A 12,726-nucleotide genomic window follows, 5' to 3' on the forward strand; every position below is an offset into this window, starting at 1 on the left:
GGCGAGGACACTAGGGGATGCGCTGCTCCACTCAACTGGCCCTTCAAGCGGTGATGTACCGTATCGTAGAATGCATCTGATCGGTCCCTGGTTTTCTGCTTGCCGTTTCAAACAGGAAACAACATGGCGGCCTGCTCGTAAACTTTCTGTTATTCTGTCTAAACAATCTACCAAAATCTACTTCTGAAAACATTTTAAGCGAGAAATAGGCAATGCCACAGCTTAATCTCGTTACTTTTAAAACTATATCGCCTAGTTTGACAGCTTGGTCCAAGTTTCGTGAGCCAGATGCGTTGCGCTGGACGGGCTCATTTGCATAAAGGACTGTTCCCCGCCTTTTCATTTTGACAGAGCCACGGCCGACTTCATCACTCTGTCAGTCACTCAGTGACAGACCAAAAACTAAAACTGTCTATACTTTCCTTTGTCAAAAATACATTGATATATATTAAGTATGCTTATCCAAACATGCATTTAAAAGCATACAGTAAGAGTATGTCATGATCTGTGTCCAACAATATAAACATAATAAATATAATGACTCTGTCATTAAGAGTAACTGAATATATTTATACAAAAACTGCAGACAGACACATACAGTGGAGGAAATAAGTATTTGATCCCTTGCCGATTTTGTAAGTTTGCCCACTTACAAAGAAAAGAACGGTCTATCATTTTAATGGTAGATATATTTTAACAGTGAGAGACAGAATATAAAAAAAAAATTCCAGAAAATCACATCATATAAAAGTTATAAATTGATTTGTATTTTATTGTGGGAAATAAGTATTTGATCCCCTAGCAACCAACAAGAATTCTGTCCCCCACAGACCGGTTAGATTAGTCCTCTCGCTTTAAGAAAGTACTCTGAATCTCAACTCGTGACCTGTATAAAAGACAACTGTCTCAACTCATTACCTGTATAAAAGACACCTGTCCACAATCAGATTCCAACCTCTCCACCATGGGCAAGACTAAAGGGCTGTCTAAGGACGTCAGGGACAAGATTGTAGACCTGCACAAGACTGGAATCGGCCACAAGACCATCGGTAAGCAGCTTTGTGAGAAGGAGACAACTGTTGGTGCCATTATTCGGAAATGGAAGAAACACAAAATGACCATCAATCGCCCTCGGTCTGGGGCTCCACGCAAGATCTCGTCTCGTGGGGTATCGATGATCATGAGAAAGGTGAGGGATCAGCCCAGAAATACACGGGAGGAACTTCTTAATGATCGCAAGACAGCTGGGACCACAGTCACCAAGAAAACCATTGGTAACACACTACACCGTAATGGATTAAAATCCTGCAGCGCCCGCAAGGTCCCCCTGCTCAAGGAGGAACATGTACAGGCCCGTCTGTTTGCCAATGAACACCTGAATGATTCAGAGAAGGCTTGGGAGAAGGTGATGTGGTCAAATGAGACCAAAATCGAGCTCTTTGGCATCAACTCGACTCGCCGTGTTTGCAGGAAGAGAAATGCTGACTATAACCCCAAGAACACCATCCCCACCGTCAAGCATAGAGGTGGAAACATTATGTTTTGGGGGTGTTTCTCTGCTACGGGGACAGGACGACTTCACCGCATCGAAGGGAGGATGGACGGGGCCATGTACCGTGAAATGTTGGGCGACAACCTCCTTCCCTCAGCCAGGACACTGAAAATGGGACGTGGATGGGTCTTCCAGCATGAGAATGACCAAAAACATACGGCCAAGGCAACAAAGGAGTGACTCAAGAAGAAACACATTAAGGTCATGGAGTGGCCTAGCCAGTCTCCGGACTTTAATTCCATAGAAAATCTGTGGAGGGAGCTGAAGCTTCGAGTTGCCAAGCGACAGCCTCGAAACCTTAAGGATTTGGAGAGGATCTGCAAAGAGGAGTGGACCAAAATCCCTCCTGAGATGTGCACAAACCTGGTGACCAACTACAAGAAACGTCTGACCTCTGTGCTTGTCAACAATGTTTCTCCACCAAGTACTGAGTCATGTTTTGCTAGGGGATCAAATACTTATTTCCCACAATAAAATACAAATCAATTTATAACTTTTATATGATGTGATTTTCTGGATTTTTCTTTTTATATTCTGTCTCTCACTGTTAAAATAAACCTACCATTAAAATTATAGACCGTTCTTTTCTTTGTAAGTGGGCAAACTTACAAAATCGGCAAGGGATCAAATACTTATTTCCTCCACTGTATGCACCCATGCCTGCATATGCACACATACATTAAAACACACAGAATCAATAAACAAACAGTGTTACGAATATGTGTGTGCGTGCCCGTGAGGGGAAGGGATGTTTTTCAGAAGGCCTGATAAAATTCATTATGCATGTGGCATCATTACCAAATACCACTTGAAAATGCTTCTAATTAATCCAATTAACACCAGGCTTTATTGAAGAGGAGGTGAGTTGTAGGGCTGATGCTGCACTCAAAACATAAAAAAATAAACATGCAACCAAACACAGGAAAAGCGACTGTGACTTCAAAGAGATACAAATGTAAAGACACTTTAACTGCTTCTTTGCATTTGTTATACTACAATTATAAAAAGGTTTAGAAAAAATCCATAAAAATCCATAAGTAAATACAGAAAGGTAGCAGGGCTGTACTCTGCTACACAGGGGTGACAGCCACAAGGAAAGAACTGCCTGAATAAATATGAGATGAAAATAATGTAGAGAGCAGGTGCAGTGAAATTCCCCTGCAAATCCAGGAATTATGTAAATCCCCTCCAAGCGTTAGAGCAGAAATTATTCCGCCTTCGCCCACAGTAGCACTCCACACACAGGGGCTCTGTTTTAACTACTTACCCTACTGACTCCTCGTCCCCTGTCTTCTCCATAACTTGTTCCCAGGATTTCAAAGAAGATGTTGGGGTTGCTGCCGTTGTCAGTGAACTCCAGGAAACTGGTGAGGCCGCTCACTCCGAACTGCAAGGACAAGATGGAACCATTTTATTTGATTATTGATTTATTTTACTGTTACTGTTGTTTGGTAAAATTGATCACTGGCTAGTGGTCATCACAGTCGTTATTGTCGTCATGATTTATATCACTATAATCATGCCAGTTCTCATCAATGGTTACATATAATAGATCTCATCAATAATTCTCCATGTAAAAGTTGACATTAAATTACATTTTTATTTTTACTAAATATCACCATTGATAACTGCTCACAGTGAAGCAGAGACATGAATCTTCTGCCTGTCCCTAATGAAATGATTATATCTCATCAGTTTTTGGTTGCTATAGACTAAAATATGTGTGATTTTGCACGTGTGCACATGTGTGCATACTATTTGCGTGTCCAAGACAGGAAAGGTTTTGGGGAATATGTTTGGCCCTCGGTGGAAAAATCACACTAAAGATTTGTTGCAATGTTGTTAAAAAGTGAGCAGTCGACATCACGCAGAGGTGTGTGTAATAAGTACTTGGCTGATGAAAAATAGTGCGTGTTGGAATTTGCACTTGGGGCGTAAAATGTCCTGTGCGGAAAGGTAGACTTACTCACATATACGCAACACACACACAGTGTCGGTCCCCAACCTTTGCCCTGCCTCTGTGGTAGTGTGACCTGTCAGTGAAAGTGACACTGTGCTTCAGGGAAGGAGAGGTGTTATACTCCTTAATATGATTCATACTCTGTGTATGTGTATGTGTATGTGTATGTGTGTGTGTGTGGTTGCTCCGGTGTTTATGAAACATCGATTCATGTGGGTTGGTTTGAGCTATGATGCAAGCATGCACGCATAAATATACACGTGCATAATGTGTTTATGCCTAATCAATTGGACACTTGCATAGACACCCACACCCCATATATCAGCTAATTACATGTTTTCATAGGATTTAAAGTTGCATCTTAGCCTCATGTGTAACACCTTCAAATCAGTATATTTATTCAGACATATCTGTGTGGGTACATCTCTGTGTTATGTTCTTAAACACACATGCATGTGGATGTATGTTTGTATGTGAACATGTGTCTTAGGCTGCATTCACATTAGATCTGGCGGTGCGGCCAAAACGCAAGTCTTTCCATTCATTTTGAATGGAGGAAACAAAAATGCAGCAGCATGCGACGGAAAAGTAGAACTTTTTGGAGAAACGCAACCCGACATCACGCTGCGGTGGACAATTACGTAACCGACGATCCAGAGCTGTACAACCCAGCCAAGAGGGGACAAAAGAAGTTAATCGTCGCAGTTAATGGGCCATTAAAGTGACTCACCACACCGCCGCACAACCCTGCAGCAAATAGCTACAATGCCCGACCTGGGGTGAATGCAGCCTTAGTGCACATGTGTTGCAGATGTGTATAGAAATAAGAGAGGGGGGATGGTTGCATTAGTATCTACTTTACGAGTATATCAATGATATAGTTCATAAATGATGTCAATGTGCCAGTTGGTTTATTAATCTACATTGACACACCAGTATGTTGTTACCATATTTAATTATTTTATTCCCCTGGGTCGATCACATGCTGACAGCCCCCCCGCTCCAATAAAGTACACGTTTATTTGCTTCCTTGCAATCTGGGCAGGGGTGAAACCCGCTCTGATACTGTTCACTGCCTTTCATAATTATTCACTTAATTAATGTTGGCAGCTCTGTATTGGAACAACAATTATCTTTCTTTTAATTGCACCTGATACAAAGAACACGCCAGCGGGCTCATGAGACTGAATAAAAATCAGAGGAATAAATAAGAAAGAAGGAAGAATTGAAAAGTGTTTTTTGATGTTTAAAAGCTTCTTAAAAATAAGATGAAAGTGGAGAAGTCTGTTTTATAATAAAAGCAATAATAAATCTGGAAGAGTTCCCTTTTGAGACAATAAAATATGTATTAACTTATCTTAAGCTTGGACTTTGAAACAGCCTCAAGGGCTCTGGCTGAATATCTTGGGCTGCATCGCAGGACTTACTGTGCCATAAAGAGCGATCAATACAATATAAACATGAGTCCTAAACCTCAACTGCTTGAGTCACTGAGGCCTTGTCCACACGTACACAGGTATTTTTTGGATGCGTTCGGCCTTTTGTCCGCGCCCAAACGGTGTCTTAGGTCACTCAAAATGGAGCTTTTGTGAAACTCCGGCCAGGGTGAAGATTTTCAGGAACAAAAGTGTTGATGTATAGACAGTGAAAACAGAGAGAGATTATGGCTTGTAATGTCAGAGAGTGCGCCGTTATCTCCTTTGTGAGGCGTCACTAATGAGGCAACATGCTGTGCAACGGCGGCATAAATATACTCATGTAAGTCGGACGTAGCCAAATAACCTTGGTAACAGGACTTTTTACATGTTTACACATGTCCCTTGTGTTTTTGCATTTTTGTCTGGACAGAGCTATTTTTAAAACCGTGCATGTGTGGATGGGATTTTTTTTGAGAATGAAGGAGGAAAAACACCATTTACAAAAATACCTGTGTACGTGTGGACACTCAGAAGGTGGATATAGCAGCAAAATGACAGGGTAGTGACATGTAGTCTACCGACAGCTCAAACACAACACACATTTGAGTGTAACAGCAGTTTCACCTGCTGCATTTTCCACTGTGAATTTGTCAATGAACACCAAACAGCAACATCAATAGAGCTCCTCATCAACAGCCGCAAATGAGTATTTATCATTACCATAATGGCCCCACATACCAAAACGCTGATTAAACACACAGGCACGCACAGTGAGTAAAGCACACTGCTGATAGACTGTAAAATGGAACTGATGCCAGGCTGCTGAACTCAACTCTATTACTGCTTAGGGCTCTTTAACACAGCTCTGTTGAGACAGCCATCAGGGTTGGTTTAACAGCCGGGGCTGCTGATGAAAGTGTTGCCAAACCCCAGCCCGATCTCAAGGTGAAATGCAGAGATAGATATGAAAGCCATTGCGCCGCATTTATTATTGTCAGACACTAATCCTAAATTAGCATTTCACTTGGCTTCATCATTCAGTCAAACTGCCATCCCTGGAGTAGTTTTTTATTGATATCAAAACAGAGGGCATTGATCCAATTGGATTTAACAGTGATGAAAGTGTTGCCAAACCCCAGACTGAACTCAAGGTGAAATGCAGAGATTCATAAAATCACAGCTGCAGGATGAAATCCTCTATCTAAAAGTCAACTGTTCAGGAACTGAGCAAAACTTGCTGATTGATGCATGTGCTTTTTTTTTTAAGGTATGCGATCATTTGAATTCATGAGCACTTGGGTCGTGAAGTCTCCTGAGCTCAGACAGGAAGTTGGAAACTTTCAGTCGAAGTAATGAACAAAAATTGGATTTCCATGTGATAAGAACAATACAAAAATGCTAGACTTATTTAAAGCCTCCTCCATGTCATTGTCCATCCCTGGAGGGGATTTTAGTTATACCAAGTGATGACAATGAATTTAGCAGTGACTGCGTCTTGCTGTTTCAACTAGTATCTCAGCCAAGGAACAATAGCGCCTGGTCTCCAAAATTCCACGTAATGAGCACAATGTCTTGAAATGCAAATACATGCTCCCTAAATGAAAAGTGCTAGAAAATATGTTTCTTTTTTCCCCACCGCCAAAACACATGAGACACATCTAAAAATAGGAAGCAATCTGAACTTGCACGTTGTAAATGGGTTAGGGGATGAGCGTATGCATAGTTGCTTTTTCAACTGTAGTAATCAAGACTCAGCTCCAAACTCACACAAAGATCTTTTCTGTGAGTATATGTTTGGCAGATACAGTATATTGAGGACACTTTTTAGAATAGCTTGTTTTTCTTTTTTTTTAAACCATTTTCAAACTGGCACTCACTCACCTACAAGCATCACACAGCGGTAGAGCACCGCGGGAGGCTGATGAAACAGATGGACAGTCCACAAATGGAGATTAAAGTCACGTGACTTTGGGTGATTGAGATATTAACAACAAATATTCAGTTTATCAGGGAATGGTTGTATAGTGTAAATCAGATTGCACTGATCGCTTATACGGTTTCTTTTAGTTTTAAAATAAGACTCATTGTCACATATTTCTTTACACGGTGTATGCTGGTTTAGCAATGCCGTGGTCTGATAACTTTTTTTTTTAAAAAACATATAAAATGTTTAGGAACACAATAAATGAACTGTGAAAATGAATTATACTGTTGGATTAGTTTATGTAATATAATTTTAAGTTATATCTGAGTTGAATTTTGTCAATCTGAGTTTATTATAGAACAGAATTGAGAGAGATGTTCACTCCGTGCCTGTGAGTCTCTGTTCATGGAATTAATCGGTGCAGTTACTGGGTTTTATTATCGTCCACAACAATCTCCAATTAAACAAGGCTGACAATGTGAGGAAATACATAACAGGCAGAATGTTGACAATTGAGCACAGCTGTTTAAAATATAAGCCTGGGATTTTAAATCAGCTCATGCTCTAGATTTGGGGGTACATAGCGAGAACTGAGGATGCCTGCCTCTGGGAACAGGACTTTACCTCTGTGCCTGCGTGTGTGTGTGTGCCAAATAGTTTTGTCACAATACCAAAATTCTGACTTCGATACAATACCCTGACTAAATATTTCGATACAGATACTGAAACAATACCAAGTCAAAAATCTAAAACATCAGGAAAAGTAATGCAATAATAAATGACAGAACATGGAACTTAAAATTATTTTTTTATTAATTAAAAATGTTTAAATGTAAAAATGTATTCATTAAAAAAAATGAAGTAATCTGATGTCCCCTTTACTTAAGTTTATGTGATTTCTTTGATAGTTAATTTTATATTTGCATTATTTTTTGGTAATGCACACATATTTACATTCAATCTGTATTCTTATTTCTATTTTTGTTATAAATTATTTATTATTTTTATATAAATAAATTATTTTATATAAATTATTTTAGAATAAAAAAATATATACAGTATAATGGAACAAATGTAATATACCCCGGGATAAATAAAGTATCTCTGGTTCTGATACCACTTATTAAACAGCGTTTAATAAGGCTTTTTTTTGTAAGCTGCTAAAATCAGGAAGACACCACAGTAACTGTAGAAAGTGTTGTATTGTGTCGGAGTGGTGTGACTGCTTTTCCTCTTCGTCCATTTCACGTTACGCACACAAGACACACGGTAAAATAATACTTAAACACGTGTTCTTTGGTGGATTACGTGTTTGCCGAATTACAGGAGATGCTTGGACAGATTCAGAAAAGATGGTGAATCTAATGTTATCGGTACATTTGATCGGTAATTAGAGCCGCGCTGTTATTTCCTTGTTTTTTTTAAGGGAGTTCTGCTGATATAGACACCAGCTCAGAGCGGGACTGTGCAGCCGCTGAGAGATTCATGACCTGCTTTAATTTTCTTTACAACTTCACCTGTTGACTCCATCCTTCTAGTTATCACTACAGTTATAGTTAAAGTTATAAGTGCCTGCTCCCGCGGGATCCCAATCCTAATGCCATCCTCTCAAGCAAACACTGTCATTCTTAAAGTATAGGAACTAATAAAACGGGGTATTGTGCCGTTTTTAACGGCAGGGTATCCCGATACCTTTCTAGTATCGGTATTCCGTGCAACACTGCTGGACTTGAGGGGGGGTGTGTGTGTGTTTCCTCTGCACTCCCATACCTTTTTGATAGTATCCAGCATGCTCTTGCCTCCCTGCCACGGTTTGGAGGTCTTCCTGATGCAGCTCAGACTGGCCATGCTGTGCCACTTCCTATCCTCCAGCTTTCTGTGGAAGGTGTTGGCCAGCAGCAACACAGTATCATAAATGTAGCGGTTGCTGATCTGTAGAAGAAGAAAGACAGAAAGAAATAAAAGGCATACATTAAGACAGAAAATGAGTAAAAGGATAAATGCACATATTTTACTGTAAAAGTAAATTGGCATTAAGCATTTAAGTTTATCATTTATTCAAGTATTGTGTTACTTTGTATGTATTTGCAAATACATGTGTAGGGAAGAATTCTCATAGTCACAGCTCGTGATTAGCTCATGGTTCTTGTTTACTCATTTCTTATGTGTATGTGTGTGTGTGGGATTATACTGTGTGTCAACCTTAGGAACAGGATGCAAGGCTAAGGTCAGAGAGAGGGCATAAGTATCATCCATATTTTAGACAAAGGCAAGTACTGTACTTAATGTATCATGAGCTATAGGACAAAGTAGAGCTTGTTGCACATCAGATATAGAGCAGAATGGTGTATAAGCAGCACAGGTGCTAATCGTGTGGTTTCTTTGTCTCAGAGTGCTATAAAAATACACTACAATTAAGTGCCAACAACAGCTGCAAGTCCAATCGGACACAGGTGCCGATTTTTTTGGTCATCATCATCATCATTAACAACATCAACAACGTCATCAATATCATCATCATGAATATCCTAATCAACATCAACAACATCCTCAATATCAATATCATCGTCATCCAAATCATCAATAGCATCAATGTCACTAGGATGCGATTCGTGGTCTCTCCTATTTGTAATACAATATAATTGTTTTACTTTAAACCCAATAGTGTTTTGTTCATTATTTGGTGTATGTTTGAGTGCTTACAGGTAATTTCCATGACAATGCTCTGTAGGGGACTTGCTCACATTGCTGTGCTACAATTTGTAACAAGAATCTGACGTCCAAATGACCAATGTCATGCTTGCATGTGCTTCAGCTTGGGAGTCTAGTTTTTGTTTCTCCTTTGGTTATGAAGCTGATGGACAATACAGGCCTGCAGATATTAATAGTAAGTATGCAATCGGCCAAACCCTTTCATGCTGAAATGCTATAAAAGTTACATGCTTTCCCTTCTCTATCTGCCTGTCAGTATGTTTCCTGCAGATGTGGTGCATGACATTCACCCGTCTCTTTTTTAGTTCAACTTTGCACATACTTACAGACACACATTCACACACAGAAGAAAAGCTTGAAGGATGACATTAATTAAAATGTATTGATAGGTCCTTGGCGCAACAGAATAAAACAGAGGGAGAGTGGGGGGATAAGGAGAAGAGTTTATTCAGTGATCTATCGTTATGTGATTTACCAGGCCCACTGTCTCTGTGTTTATGAGAATATAATAAACACATTGACTACAACAGGCATGATTCTACACACACAGACAAAGCACATTTTGCTCTTAATGTCAAATGTTAAAGAAAGTATTTCAGTGAATAAGACTGCAATAATGATGAATCGCATGCTGCACATTTGTATGTTTAAATGTACACCTATAATAGAGTGCTACAGGAATGTTTTATTTTTGTAGGCCAACTCTATGACTCTATTAAGTCTTAATTAAGGAAATAATGCCAGTAAAGAAAAAAATACGTTACATTTAATATCTTCTTCTGATGCCCCTTACTTGATTGGAGTAAGGTCATGATAAAAGTATGAAAAACCCTGTTATGAAACCAAGGAGTCACTTCGGCCTTTGGTATGTCAACCCTTTTCTCATGTTTATTTTGGCCTTTTCATCCTGTGCAGGTTACAAGAAACAGCAACCTTGAATGTAGATGTTATGCGGTATTTACAGAGTTAAAAACATATTTCAGGATTGTGGTTATGTTCGCGTGATTAAATAAGTCCATGTCAACAAGGTTATTAGAGAGAAATGTCAATAATTCACACCATGTAACCATTCTAATCAAGATATTGCCTTATGCAAATAACTCCCAGTAACCATGGAATCAAAATGCAATACATCATAAATGAGTGGAGTCTAAGGTCTGGCTCTTAAGGTTCGGGACTATCCTGCTCATTAAGAATGAAAAACTTTTTGGATATTTTTCAAACAGCAGAGATGTAGACTCAAACAGCTGAATTTAATTCCAGGCTAAAAGACAAATTCAGTACACGTACAGTACACTCCACTATGTCTGAAAAATATTGCTTGTTCAGTCTATCACTCACCATCCAGCATGCTATTCTAAAATGTAAGGGAACCAAGTGGGAACGTGGCCATGTCAAGGTTTTCCATCGTTTTAAAAATTGATATATAAGAGAAGATGAGATGACAAAATGTATGTGCCTTGTTACTTGTCAAATAGTTTACTGGCAGACAGACAGAACAAAAGAAAAAACTATAGTGACTTTCCCCTCACTTTCTTTCCAAGTATCCTTGCTCTCAAAGTTTTGTCTTCCGCTTCCTGTCTTTGTCCATCTATCATTCTGTCTCTCTGTCTCTGTGCCTATTGCTTTTTCTCTGAAAATTAAAGTGAAAATCTACTGCTCTGTGGGGAGCTTCAATGATCAGTGGGTTCTGCACTCCAAGCGAGCTTTATATATGTGAGTGAGTGTGTGAGTGTGTGTGTGCGTGTGTGTGGTCAGCCTGAGTTGATGTGCTTCAGTGCAGTGTGAAATTGGGCTTCTGGGCCACTCTCTGACCGCTGAGCGGATCTGCTTCCTCTGTCTCTCCCTCTCTCTGTTGGTCTTTCTCTCCCATCCCTCGTTTCCTCTCCTCTCAAATTTAACCACTCATCCCCTCCCCACCCACTCACTCGCTCGCTCACCGACGCACACATACACACAGGATGTGTACGGTGTTGTTTCAACTGTGCATGAACGATGTTTTCTACAAACTCAAAAACACATTGTCTTTGACTGACAGGAGTTACACTAACATACGTACTGTAAACACATGCACAACCTCGGCCCTCTGCAGCTTTTCACACTTGAGAAGCACTTGCATTACTCAATGCTTCAGAGCCTCCAGGAGTTAACAATGGCTGTATTATAATGTACTGTATGGCGAGGCTCAAACCCACTATAGGCTTTAATCAACCTTTATGTATTGAGCTTTTTAACCTTACGGGCATTTTTTGGTTTATTTCATTACATTATTCAATTTTATTTGATTGAAAAACAAATATGCATGTCCATTCACTGATTACAGTGGGTGAACGCCAACAACGGTACCATCTTAGGACTTGAAAGGGAGATTTACACATAAACATTAAGACCATGTTTCTGTTTTCAATGTATTTCCAACTTTCATCAAATGTGTTCCCCCAGGGTCTCAGGCATCCACATAAATCAACAGCACATTAATTCAATTTCAGATTTTTGTCTTGACACATAAATAAGAGTGTGTTGCCTTTTCTCCGCTCTATTTGATGGCAGCTTGATGACTCACATACACACAAGAAGGGGTAATAATTGCATACATATTGCCACCCTGGGGGATATATTAGTAAAGTAAAGAAAATGTGAAAGTGGAGAAAAAAAAACACTGTCGCTGTGTTTTCCACAACCATACTGTCAGTTGAATTATGTGGTTTGAGATAAACACATATAAGGGTATGAACCAGCTTTTTCCGAAATGATTTATGTTCCAGGTAAAAAAGCTCACAGGCATGAGCTGTAACAATGTCAAATCAGCGAGCCTGGTGTAATGGGAAGCTTTTTGGATCGGGAGACATGTTGAAATGTCAAACTAAAACACTGGGAGCAGTTTCAAAAAGACAGAAATGGAGCACCAGAGCAGCTTTTAAATATACAACTAGTTTGGGACTTTGACTTTTGAAATATGCTGACATGAAAACCCAGAGAGCAGTGTGTAAACAAACATTTGAAAGTATTTCAGAAGATGTGTGCATGCACAGAATGTAACTCAGAGACACGTGTACCACACACATGCATGATGGTTATAGGACTCTCACCGTATGTGGCAAAGTTAAAGGGCCGGTCCACTATGTGTTCTGCTCCGTTCTTTTCAAATGGAAATGCCTAC

At 39.7% G+C, this 12,726-nt stretch overlaps 1 protein-coding gene across 6 annotated transcripts in view; it reads right to left on the bottom strand.

Moving 5' to 3' along the window:
* The window catches only part of grid2 (glutamate receptor, ionotropic, delta 2), a 564,677-nt gene that overhangs the window by 173,828 nt on the left and 378,123 nt on the right, over positions 1-12,726 (bottom strand). For all 6 annotated transcript variants that reach the window (XR_012594250.1, XR_012594251.1, XM_074637696.1 and 3 more), the window contains exons 7-8: positions 8,625-8,786; positions 2,820-2,939 (exon numbers count right to left, since the gene is read on the bottom strand). Coding sequence is in view for 4 of the 6 variants with exons in the window: in XM_074637696.1 (XP_074493797.1) it covers positions 2,820-2,939; positions 8,625-8,786 (282 nt within the window). In the remaining 2 variants the exon portion in view is untranslated. The remainder of the gene's footprint in view (positions 1-2,819; positions 2,940-8,624; positions 8,787-12,726) is intronic.

This window comes from Sebastes fasciatus, chromosome 6, assembly GCF_043250625.1.
Source record: "Sebastes fasciatus isolate fSebFas1 chromosome 6, fSebFas1.pri, whole genome shotgun sequence".
Classification (NCBI taxonomy): Eukaryota; Metazoa; Chordata; class Actinopteri; order Perciformes; family Sebastidae; genus Sebastes; species Sebastes fasciatus.